The 13,310-nt window shown below is 33.9% G+C and overlaps 1 protein-coding gene across 2 annotated transcripts; it reads right to left on the reverse strand.

Moving 5' to 3' along the window:
• Positions 1–674: 674 nt before the first annotated feature.
• LOC127711667 (modular serine protease-like) lies at positions 675–12,393 on the reverse strand. 2 transcript variants are annotated; one of them, XM_052217784.1, is made up of 5 exons: positions 12,296–12,393; positions 5,143–5,206; positions 3,739–3,867; positions 2,372–2,497; positions 675–850 (listed from the first exon to the last, which is right to left on the reverse strand). In XM_052217784.1, exons 2-5 carry the CDS (start codon positions 5,201–5,203, stop codon positions 717–719), a joined length of 450 nt encoding a protein of 149 aa, XP_052073744.1. In that variant the 5' UTR covers positions 5,204–5,206; positions 12,296–12,393; the 3' UTR covers positions 675–716. The 2 variants fall into 2 exon arrangements, with proteins under 2 accessions (XP_052073744.1, XP_052073743.1); XM_052217783.1 differs by having other exon boundaries at positions 5,143–5,211; positions 12,296–12,386.
• Between the last annotated feature and the right edge of the window lie 917 nt (positions 12,394–13,310).

Consider the following 13,310-nt stretch of genomic DNA (forward strand, 5'->3'; position numbering starts at 1 on the left):
CGTTCGACGACCTATAGTTGTTAATTTTCTATGTCAACAGGTCTCTTATGGAGAGTGATCTCATTGGCAATCATTCCACATTTTGATTTTTATAAAGACAGACAAAATTAGGAAAGAACTAGCAAAACACAAATCAAATAACACAAAACCACGCTTAAAACTGAACCTTGGACAATCTCCCCTTCCATAGGAAAAAATTATATGAAAAATACCAAACTCCGCGGAAAAGTGAAAACTGAAAGTCCTCAACCAATCAGGAGTGACACCGTGACTCCGAAAGATTGATTGTGGCCAGCTTCACTTGATACATCTATTATTTGAGTCATTCTTAAAAACTTGCAACAATGCAAAACTTCTTATACGTGGAGAACGTGAAATGGTTACATAGTCATAGTTGAGGTTATCTGGTTTTGTAAATGTCAACGTATTCGAGATGGCGGTCATAAATTCTATATATTGCTGACTTTAACCTAGGTTTGACATATCGTATTTGTTGTGATAGTATGTGTCCTCTCTTCCAGAAGCATTGGACACAAGTTCTGGCCAATCAGATCGAATATACACCGGGACGCAGGTATATTAGCACACAGAAAATATAATTTTATAAAATATGTAGAACATGTTTTATAATAGATTCTATCGCGTTGTGATGAAACGTGATAAAAATTAGTGTGAACATTGTATCATTCTTTAATTTCTTATTTAAAGACATGAAATCAGTGATTGTTACGAAAACAGTGTTCTTTTTCATCAGAATTGTCTCCGCAGTCATCCTTTCCGTTACAGAACTCAGTAATGTAAACACAGTTCCCATTATCGCAGTAACGCTGTCTGAATGCACATTCTTTGGCTGTAACAAAAAGCAATCAATTGTGAACAGACCATACTGTCATTATCCAGAATAATTCTGTATACACAGATTTAAAGCATCAAATTGTTTTAAAATCATATGAAACGACTTTCTTGTAATTTTATTGTTATCAAAATTATTGAACCAATGCATGAATATATACTAAACAAAGTCCGGTTTTAAGTCTTAAACTAATCGATAACGTTATATTGACAAATGATATTTCATTCAACGATTGTTGATCTCAGGTTAAGTAACTTTCAATTTTGTTGCCGAGGTTTCTGGAAACGCTACACAAATGAACAATTTACAAAGAGCACGTGGAGCTTGTGACGAATAAGTGAACAGATAGAGTCATGATAAAGAAAAAAATATATTTTCAATATGTTCTGATCTATCAATAAAACTTGACCATTACAGTTGTTAAATGATTTGTTGCATTCAATTTTGTTTTGTAAGAATCAGTTATTACTATTTACCGTCCACTGCATGTTTGTTTACATTTTTTCATGAAAGAACATAAAAAAATGAAAATCTCGACTATATCAATCAACAGAACGATTCAACAACTACTACAATAAGCCCAATATATTCCCGATTTGGTATGACATTTTCAGAAGAAAATGGTGGAGAAATTTAGTTTTACGGCTAACCAAACCTCCTATTTTTGTGACAGTCGTATTAAACGAATAATATTTATCAAATAGATGAATAGGAGTGGCAGAAAGGCACAACTGATTTATGACAATGAGAACAGGTATACTTGGTCAACTAGACATATTTGGAATACAGCAATACAAGTTTTTTTCTGAAAAAAATAAATTGTGATTACGCAAAAGTTACAACCACAATAGCTTTTTATCTTTTTTTTTAATCTTTTTTCTGATTCTTTGTGAGTAGAGCTTTTATCCTTGTTACTTAAAATCTAAGCCATTGACACCCTCGCTACAAAAGTCTATAGAATAATAGTTAGGTTTTATAACATCACTTATTAAATAAGAATACATGAAAAAAATGTGCAGAAAACTGAAATAATATGTAAAAAAGGTGTACAAACAGTAATCATTGACACAATAACATCGTCAAAATCTACAAACATCAATAAAAAACACTATCGTTTTACTAGAGCACTGATGTTTTTATTTACATATTGTGTTTTCAAACATTGACCTTTTGTAGAAAAGATCCTGACTTCATATAAAACTGAAATGTCAGTTTCTTCGATAAAGAGCTACGTTATATATTATGTTACAATTGCGATGAAATTAAAAAGCCATTTTTTTAGGTATATTGATCCACTTTAGGTAAAGTGCAGCATAAAATTTATTCACTGAAAGATGTAGGTTATCTACATAAAGGTTTTAGTAGCAAATTGACATGTTATATCATGATTTGGAATGGAATATACGTGAATTATTCGTAAATTAATGACAATGACTTCAAATGAAATTTGTGGATTTCTTTTTTAATTGTAAATTCACATGTGCGAAACATGGTCTTAATGTTTCATGATATACTAACTTTTACAGATATTAAATGTCTCATCTGATCCGTCATAACAATCCCGTCTCCCATTACAAAGATACAGATAAGAAAAACATTGTAAATCATCAGCACATTTTAGGTCAGTACTTGGACATGTGTGATCTGAAAATGGAAAGGACAAAAAATGGTAACTCTTCATTTGTCAAGTCATTCAACTTCTGTAGATTTATAATCTTAAAACTAAGAAAACGATCTAGATGAAAGAGAATACATTTGATAAATTTAAGCGTTTTGCAATTAATATGTTAACTTGGATCATTTTCATCTTGAAAATCCAACGCACATGAAACATAATGTCATTGTCAGAAAAATATCATTTTTTGTATGAGTTTTAGTAATTCGAGGAGGGCGAAAATTAGCAAGACTGTCAACAATATCATGCCCAATACAAGTGTGGATATTTGTCTAACATTGAAAAAATATTGTTGGTCATTGCAGCCAATCACTGCTACAACTATAATTTGGTTAATATCCAACTAAGATGACACCAATTTTCAATCCCCCAACAGTTTGACGAAAATTGACTTGACATGAAATTGACATTGCACGAAAAATAACTCTGCAGTTTACAATGGAATGTATGACAATATTGGCATGTAGTATGAAATTTTAAATCGATATCCTTTCTGATAAGATTTAAGTAATTTCTCGATATTAGAAAAGCAACACAATTATGTTACGTCATAATGCATTTTTCTAAAGTAATATTTAGACAAAAAGTACAAGTGTAAATTTGTAATTGCAGGAAGTATGTTTAATTCCACAATATATCATAAATGATCTGCTATTCTTCACTGAAGAGGAGCTAAATATTGGTCCAATATTCAATCGTTATTGGGATTAATGAAATCCGCAATTAAAGAAAATCATCAAATCCATAGTTTATTTGTACCGTCAGAAGGAATGTCAAGCTATTTTTGTACGTTAACAGCGTGAACATATTTGTTGAAATGTTAACTCTCCTTTAATTTTTTTGTGTACTTCGAACGTGACAAAAATGCTTATTCCGCAATAAGAATAAGAAGTTCTGTTTTGGATCTTTATTGCTCAGCGTCGAAGAAGTGGCAGCTTTTCATTTGATTTATTTCATATATCATTTTGTTTTAGAAAATATGTTGACTCGAACACATGAGATCCCATAAGTTTGTCATTGAAACTGTTTTGTATTGAATTATCGAAATCATATTTTTAAAATTAATTGACTATTTGGGTATACCTTTGACAACATGTTGTCTAATGATTTATCATAAGCATAAGGTTTTTATACTGCTTTATCTTTATTGCTGTCGTTGAATTTACAACTAAATAAACTAATCAACATTAAATTTTGAACAATGTCTTACTTCTACAAATATCCTCTTGTTCATCAGATCCATCACGACAATGAACTGTTTCACCGTCACATTGTTCCCAATCATATATACATTGAATCTGATCAGCACAATGCACCTGCCAACTTGAACACGGACGTCCTGTTTTAAAAAAAAAATTGTGGCAGTTTCTTGCGAATGTTGTGTGATAAATGATAAATATTGTGTGATATATGATACTTTCAAAACTAGCAACATACGTTTAACCTATGATCGAGCTATGCTATGGTATCCCTAAAAATAAGTATAGTGTTTAATAACAATTGCCGCTACGATTCATGCAACGTGTTATAAAATATTGTTTCACTGAATACTATTAAATCATGAAACATTCAGTTTGAATAAATAAAATAAATGTGATATCATAATACAAACATTTATTTGCTCTTTTTTAAAAATTAAATAATATAATGGATTTAACAATTGTAATAAAAAAAATTCTGTTTTTGAATTTAAAATTTGTTTATATATACATGTATATATATAAGAAATTGTAATTAAAATACTTTCAAAAGTTGAAAAGGCATAATATTTTATTTAGTATTTAAACAGATTGGCAAATGCAAGACTTTGTATCATCAACAAAAATGTGTTCTATAGGTTGCACTTTGTAAATACAGCTGTTTCTCAAACCACGCCTCTTTTGGGGAGATATATAATATTCAAAGATATGTTAATTTGTTAACGTACAGGTTCCCATTTATGATCTATGTGTTTCATTTCATAGAGACATCACTTGGGAATGTATCCAGTATAGAAAAACATGGTAGCGCCTAAATTTTAATTCTTAGGAGGTCCAAAAATGGAGGTAAGGGTAGTATAGAATTTTAGTATAAGTTTAAACTCTTAGAAGTTCAGGGCATATAAATGTTGAAAATATGCCACACAGCCCTATATTTTGACCTTTGAATAAAATAGTAGTGCATATAAACTTTCCGTTCTAGGATATTATATTTCACGAAACTTCCTAGTAAAACTGTCACAGTTTTATCCGCAAAGGGAGTTCCTATGGGAAATTGCATTGTCTATATTTACAGAATTGCAACCTATAATGTTTAACAATGTCGAAGTAAGGAAAATTCAGAATATCATTTTTACGGTAATACAGTAATGTTCTGGTCATTTTTCAGATCATCAGACTGCAAATCATAGTGGGACAAAAATGTTATTGTGTGAAGAATATTTATACCACATACACTTTATTGATAGCTCTATTTATAATGGAATCTGTGTGAAAATCTAAGGTCAAAGTCATTTACCAGAAGACATTATAAGAATCGGTCAAAACGATAGAACACCCCCTCCCCCCCCCCCCCCCCCCCAACACACACACAGAGAAATAAACACATACAATGAACTACCAATTAAATCACTAACCTATCTGCGATTTTACTATTCCAAGGAGACAGACAATAACAGCTGCTTTTGTAATGCTCATCTTCTAAACTTTGCAAGTTGTAAGTTGAAGAAAAAAAAAAATAATTGCTATGTTTATACCAAATAAGTACACGGATATTATGATTTAAATATTCTTTTCATGACTATTTATATATATCTATAACTAGTCTAAAAGGGTACAACATCACCAAAAAATGACAATAAACGAACAAATGTAACTATAAATATTTCGGATAACAGATATCCTTCATCAATATGAGCACGATGTAAAATGAATCAGATAAATCTATTCTGACTATTAAACTATAGCAATCTTGAATTCTATACAATAAAAAAAGTGAAACAGTTTCACCCGAACATCATATGTAGAGACGCTAATAAATTTTTAAAATTTCCAAAAAACGACTCAAAGACATGCCTAAAATGAAAATAGTAATTATAGATATGAACTGGCACAACTCTAAAATTCTAAAATGACGTCAGTTAAGATGTTACAACAACTGCGTGTAAATACATTCCCAAAAGAACAGCACTGATCTATATAAGCTGGTAAAATATGACAAACAGAGGCTGCGTATTTATCATTCCAAATAAATAGCAGTTTTATAATGAAAAGAAAAAATAATAGTAAATTTGGGCTAAGGTTAAAAGTTGGACGTGGATGCGTACTTGTATATCCCTACCAAATGAAAAGAACCCTGGTATTTAAACTAGTAAAATTCAAAAAATTCCAAAAGAATCCTTAAAACTGTAAGAGTCAAGTAAGGAAGCCGGAGTAACTGGAAACAAATGATGTCAGGAAAATGAGTGATGGTAGGGAAAATGAGTGACTCATTCTATGTTTTTTTCATTTATGCCCTCTGGGGAAACTGTCCTTAGCTTTCTTATCCAAAACCTTTCCCGAGCAAGTCTTTCGGCCCTTGACCAACCCTCGTTGTGGTCTATGATTGCGATTGTAAGGTTTTTGAGATCAGCTTGGGCGTGCCCAGGTGATCTCAAATGACGACTTACGGGGAAGTCGGGCTTGCAGGTGTAGTCACTTCGATGACTATTCATGCGTTTGTTGAAAGGCTGTTCTGTCTCGCCAATATACTGCATGCCACATCGACACTGAAGAAGGTATACAACATTCTGTGTTTTGCAAGTTACATTACAAAATATAGTGTATACAGACCCAGTGGAGTGGCAAGTAAATGTTTGAGTATTCAGTATTTGTTGGCAAGTCAGACATCGTCTGTTACCACACGACTTGCACCATCCTGCAGTTGAACAGCTTTTATTAGAGGAGACGTCAGCTCTCATAAATAAGTCTTTCAGACTTGCTGGTCTCCGAAAAGCTAAGACAGGAGGATTGGGAAAGATATTGGATAATTTTGGGTGATTGGCAATAGTTTGCCAATTGGCACGGATCAAACGTGAAAGGTTAGTGAAGGCGGGATTGTATGTTAAAACAAACGGAACTATTTTGTTGCGCCTCTTCTGTTTGTACTGTAATAGGTCATTGCGGCTGTTGTTATTAGCACGCGCAAATCCCTTATCTATGTCCAATTTCTTATAACCTCGTTTGGTCAAAAAACCGCGAAGTTCCTGTAACCTTTTAGTCAAAGCCTCCTCAGAGGAGCAAATCCGCTTTACTCTGAGAGCTTGACTGTACGGGATACTTTTTGTACAGTGTTTGGGGTGACAGCTTTGGGGAGAAAGGTACTGATGTTTATCTGTAGGTTTACAGTAGAGATCTGTTGATATGACACCGTCCTTAATAGATGCAGTAGTGTCTAAGAAAGATATTTTGGAGTCGGAAATTTCATATGTAAATTTAATTGACTGGTGTGCGTTGTTTGCATGTCTGATAAAATCATCCAATTTTTGTTGGGATTCAATCCATTTCATGTCAACATCATCGATGAAACGGAACCAAGACAGAGGTTTGGATAAAGATGTTGAAATAATTTGTTTCTCTAATTTTCCCATGAAAATATTGGCGTACGACGGTGCCATTTTCGTCCCCATCGCTGTCCCGTTTATCTGAAGGTAATGTTCACCATTAAAGGTGAAATTGTTGCATTTCAGAACCAGAGTGAGCAGCTGGACTAAACATTCGGTAGGTGGTTCTAAGGTGTTGCGAGAGTCCCATATTTCCTTACACGATTGTATTCCGTCATCATGAGGTATGTTGGTATACAATGAGGTGACATCTAAAGTGACAAGGAGGGTTTCCGGAGGAAGAGGGTTCATGGATTCCTTTTTACGAAGATAATCTGTTGTGTGTTGAATGTGAGAAGGAAGATTTTCTACATGAGATCTTAAATGAAAGTCTACGAATTCCGAGATTTTGTCAGTCGGGTGGCCGTTTGCGGATACAATGGGTCTACCAGGGTTGTTAACCTTGTGTATTTTGGGAAGAAGATACAATCGACCAGGCTTGGCGTTCTCTGGTTTTAAATATCCGATTGTATCCTCATCTATGTGACCGTCATCGTGCATGGTTTGTAACGCAGTAATAATTTTGAAACTAAACTCGGAAGTAGGGTCATAGTCAAGCTTCTTATAAAATCTCTCATCAGAGAGCTGACGCTCTGCTTCCGCGATGTAGTTAGCTTTGTCCATTATCACAACGGTACTTCCCTTGTCTGCTGGTTTTATCACAATATCATCTCGGTTTCTCAGCGATTGTATGGCTTTTTTCTCGTCAGAAGAGGTGTTATAAAATGACGAGTACTTGTTGCTAGCTAGATGAACAACATCCGATTTGATTTTGTCGATAACATCTTCAAGTGTAGCAGATTTACTAGGTTTAGGAATCCATGAACTCTTCTTTTTAAAATGCGGATTTCTGATTTCTTCCTCCGAGTCAGACGTGTCTGAGTGTTCCTCATTATCCTTGTTACCAAAATATTCTTTGATTCTGAGGATTCTGGCAAAGTTATTACATCGCGGAGGCAGAGCGTCAGCTCTCTGATGAGAGATTTTATAAGAAGCTTGACTATGACCCTACTTCCGAGTTTAGTTCCAAAATTATTACTGCGTTACAAACCATGCACGATGACGATCACATAGATGAGGATACAATCGGATATTTAAAACCAGAGAACGCCAAGCCTGGTCGATTGTATCTTCTTCCCAAAATACACAAGGTTAACAACCCTGGTAGACCCATTGTATCCGCAAACGGCCACCCGACTGAGAAAATCTCGGAATTCGTAGACTTTCATTTAAGATCTCATGTAGAAAATCATCCTTCTCACATTCAACATACAACAGATTATCTTCGTAAAATGGAATCAATGAACCTTCTTCCTCCGGAAACCCTCCTTGTCACTTTAGATGTCACCTCATTATATACCAAAATACCTCATGATGACGGAATACAATCGTGTAAGGAAATATGGGACTCTCGCAACACCTTAGAACCACCTACCGAATGTTTAGTCCAGCTGCTCACTCTGGTCCTGAAATGCAACAATTTCACCTTTAATGGTGAACATTACCTTCAGATAAACGGGACAGCGATGGGGACAAAAATGGCACCGTCGTACGCCAATATTTTCATGGGAAAATTAGAGAAACAAATTATTTCAACATCTTTATCCAAACCTCTGTCTTGGTTCCGTTTCATCGATGATGTTGACATGAAATGGATTGAATCCCAACAAAAATTAGATGATTTTATCAGACATGCAAACAACGCACACCAGTCAATTAAATTTACATATGAAATTTCCGACTCCAAAATATCTTTCTTAGACACTACTGCATCTATTAAGGACGGTGTCATATCAACAGATCTCTACTGTAAATCTACAGATAAACATCAGTACTTTTCTCCCCAAAGCTGTCACCCCAAACACTGTACAAAAAGTATCCCGTACAGTCAAGCTCTCAGAGAAAAGCGGATTTGCTCCTCTGAGGAGGCTTTGACTAAAAGGTTACAGGAACTTCGCGGTTTTTTGACCAAACGAGGTTATAAGAAATTGGACATAGATAAGGGATTTGCGCGTGCTAATAACAACAGCCGCAATGACCTATTACAGTACAAACAGAAGAGGCGCAACAAAATAGTTCCGTTTGTTTTAACATACAATCCCGCCTTCACTAACCTTTCACGTTTGATCCGTGCCAATTGGCAAACTATTGCCAATCACCCAAAATTATCCAATATCTTTCCCAATCCTCCTGTCTTAGCTTTTCGGAGACCAGCAAGTCTGAAAGACTTATTTATGAGAGCTGACGTCTCCTCTAATAAAAGCTGTTCAACTGCAGGATGGTGCAAGTCGTGTGGTAACAGACGATGTCTGACTTGCCAACAAATACTGAATACTCAAACATTTACTTGCCACTCCACTGGGTCTGTATACACTATATTTTGTAATGTAACTTGCAAAACACAGAATGTTGTATACCTTCTTCAGTGTCGATGTGGCAGCATTATATTGGCGAGACAGAACAGCCTTTCAACAAACGCATGAATGGTCATCGAAGTGACTACACCTGCAAGCCCGACTTCCCCGTAAGTCGTCATTTGAGATCACCTGGGCACGCCCAAGCTGATCTCAAAAACCTTACAATCACAATCATAGACCACAACGAGTGTTGGTCAAGGGCCGAAAGACTTGCTCGGGAAAGGTTTTGGATAAGAAAGCTAAGGACAGTTTCCCCAGAGGGCATAAATGAAAAAAACATAGAATGAGTCACTCATTTTCCCTACCATCACTCATTTTCCTGACATCATTTGTTTCCAGTTACTCCGGCTTCCTTACTTGACTCTTACAGTTTTAAGGATTCTTTTGGAATTTTTTGAATTTTACTAGTTTAAATACCAGGGTTCTTTTCATTTGGTAGGGATATACAAGTACGCATCCACGTCCAACTTTTAACCTTAGCCCAAATTTACTATTATTTTTTCTTTTCATTATAAAACTGCTATTTATTTGGAATGATAAATACGCAGCCTCTGTTTGTCATATTTTACCAGCTTATATCGATCAATGCTGTTTTTTTGGGAATGTATTTACACGCAGTTGTTGTAACATCTTAACTGACGTCATTTTAGAATTTTAGAGTTGTGCCAGTTAGTATCTATAATTACTATTTTCATTTTAGGCATGTCTTTGAGTCGTTTTTTGGAAATTTTAAAAATTTATTAGCGTCTCTACATATGATGTTCGGGTGAAACTGTTTCACTTTTTTTATTGTATAGAATTCAAGATTGCTATAGTTTAATAGTCAGAATAGATTTATCTGATTCATTTTACATCGTGCTCATATTGATGAAGGATATCTGTTATCCGAAATATTTATAGTTACATTTGTTCGTTTATTGTCATTTTTTGGTGATGTTATACCCTTTTAGACTGGTTATATATTATATTTTGTAGTGTACTGTATCATATTTATATGATCCATCGCCCCGTAAGATTTATCGTTGGCTATTATTCAGTCATTTTATATATATATATATATATATATATAAAAGTCTAAATTGAAAACAACGTTCAAACCTATGATTGCGTTGGATAAAAACCGCAATTGTTATACGTGTGCATGCAAAACAAATTTCTTGGTAGAGGGGTCTAAATACAGCACAAACAACATTTTCCAAAAGACCAAAAAAGTGAAAAAGTATATTTTAACAAAACGCATTTGACTAGCAGGTCGAACAACTGATGTTCTTAAACCCTGCTGACTGCCATTGGCGATTGCCAAATAAACGGATCACCAGATGTTTTAAAATGGATCTTATAATAATTCATTACCAAACAGAAAACAATAAACTTGCGGAAAGATGGTATACCGCAAACATGAGGTGCAAAAATTTGTACACTATATCCGGATTTCGACAAGCAATGTCTCTTCAGTGATGTTAGGGATCGAAACGGTAGTTGGAAGGCCATATAATTTACCTGAATTTAGGATAGAATCTTGAATTTTAAAGAGTCGGAATAGGATGAACGGATCATATAAACCCGAAGGAAAATATAATACAAGCCCAAACGAAAAAATATATAAAAGTCTAAATTGAAAACAACTTTAAAACCTATGATTGCGTTGGATAAAAACCGCAATTTTTATACGTGTGCATGCAAAACAAATTTATTGGTAGAGGGGTCTAAATACAGCACAAACAACATTTTCCAAAAGACCAAAAAAGTGAAAAAGTATATTTTAACAAAACGCATTTGACTTGCAGGTCGAACAACTGATGTTCTTAAACCCTGCTGACTGCCATTGGCGATTGCCAAAAAAAACGGATCACCAGATGTTTTAAAATGGATCTTATAATAATTCATTACCAAACAGAAAACAATAAACTTGCGGAAAGATGGTATACCGCAAACATGAGGTGCAAAAATTTGTACACCATATCCGGATTTCGACAAGCAATGTCTCTTTAGTGATGTTAGGGATCGAAACGGTATTTGGAAGGCAATATAATTTACCTGAATTTAGGATAGACTCTTGAATTTTAAAGAGTCGAAATAGGATGAACGGATCATATAAACCCGAAGGAAAATATAATACAAGCCCAAACGAAAAAATATATAAAAGTCTAAATTGAAAACAACGTTCAAACCTATGATTGCGTTGGATAAAAACTGCAATTTTTATACGTGTGCATGCAAAACAAATTTCTTGGTAGAGGGGTATATACATATATATATATATATATATATATACAAACCGGGCTTGTATTTACATGAGGAACACGACGGATGCCACATGTGGGGCAGGATCTGTTTACCCCGAAGCACCTGAGATCAACCCAGTTTTAAGTGGGGGTCGTGTTGCTCAGTCTTTGGTTTTCTATGTTGTTTTGTGTACTGTTGTATGTCTGTATGTCTTTTTATTTTTTAACCATGGCGTTGTCAGTTTATTTTCGACCTATGAGTTAAATGCCCCTTTGGTATCCGTTGCCTCATTTGTTTTGGGTAAATGTTTCAAAAATCTATGATAAAAAGCGTGATTTATTTTCCATCTTTGTATGCATAAAGTAATAAAAAGTTATGTTTCACTTTACATATGTGAATAGAGGATAGTGTTAATAAAATCGAAATTTTAATAAAAAAAAAATACACTAAGGATAAACATCAACAAAACAAATTATACAACAATGCACAAAACGTTAAACACATACCTCAAAATAAACAGCAATCTTACTCTCTTAGTTTCTACTTCTATTTTATTAGATATTTCTTCAATACGGACGATCAAACATCGGCGATTATGTGCCCAAATAAATTATCACAATAAATTGAAATTATAGTTATCTAATTGTCACAAAATCATGTCATACTTTCAAATGTCAATGATTTTATTGTCGATTATTGTCAATTAAATGTAGATTATCGTATTATATATCTTAATGAGGAAAATTGTCATTCTTGTACTACAAGTTATAACCTTTATACTAAATGATTGATGGTAAAATCGGTAACGAATCGGAAAGATGGCTTAATAGAAAATAAAAAGATGTGATATGATTGCCAATGAGACAACTCCCTAACAGAGACAACATGGCATAGAACATAACGTTTTTGGGTTCTATAACTCCGATATGGAATTCATTAGCTGGCCATATGTTGTTCTTTATTTGAAATTTTATACATTTTTCTTTTTAACGCTCGTTTTCAGTCATTGGTATCCATGCATGTATTTAATTATTTCTATAGCGAAAACAACACATGGAAAAACCTACACAATCGTTATAATGTTAATTTATGTGCTGTGTTTCTTTAAAAAAAAGAAATGAACAGACGATGACCTTCTGATTTAAGATTAAATGCGTGTTAGAAGCATCTACACGCTATTTATCAGACCTGTTATGAAAACAGACCCATGAAGCAATTTCAATTAAGATAACAAATTGACAATTCAATGGGAAAAATCAAAATGAATAAAAAAAAAATGACGATATATCTAACATGCTTATGATTGATATGTATTTAAAAAAAATAAGTAAAATACATATCTCAATAAAGAAATTAAATTCACATTATTCGAGCACCTATCGCTGAAAAAAGTAAAATAACGAACCCCGAGGAAAATTCAAAACAGAAAGTCCCTTATCAAATGGCAAAATCAAAAACTCAAATATATCAAAAGAATAGATAACAATTGTCATTTTCCTGACTTCATACAGGCATTTTCTT

This window comes from Mytilus californianus, unplaced genomic scaffold (assembly GCF_021869535.1).
Source record: "Mytilus californianus isolate M0D057914Y unplaced genomic scaffold, xbMytCali1.0.p SCAF_8, whole genome shotgun sequence".
NCBI classification, from domain to species: domain Eukaryota; kingdom Metazoa; phylum Mollusca; class Bivalvia; order Mytilida; family Mytilidae; genus Mytilus; species Mytilus californianus.

Excerpts from the sequence above, each read along its gene's own strand:
- LOC127711667 (XM_052217784.1), bottom strand. The coding sequence starts at position 5,203 with ATGAGCATTACAAAAGCAGCTGTTATTGTCTGTCTCCTTGGAATAGTA. Across the intron at positions 3,868-5,142 it reads AATAGTAAAATCGCAGATAG|GACGTCCGTGTTCAAGTTGG; the intron begins GTTAGTGATTTA and ends TTTTTAAAACAG. Across the intron at positions 851-2,371 it reads GACATTTAATATCTGTAAAA|CCAAAGAATGTGCATTCAGA; the intron begins GTTAGTATATCA and ends TTTTTGTTACAG.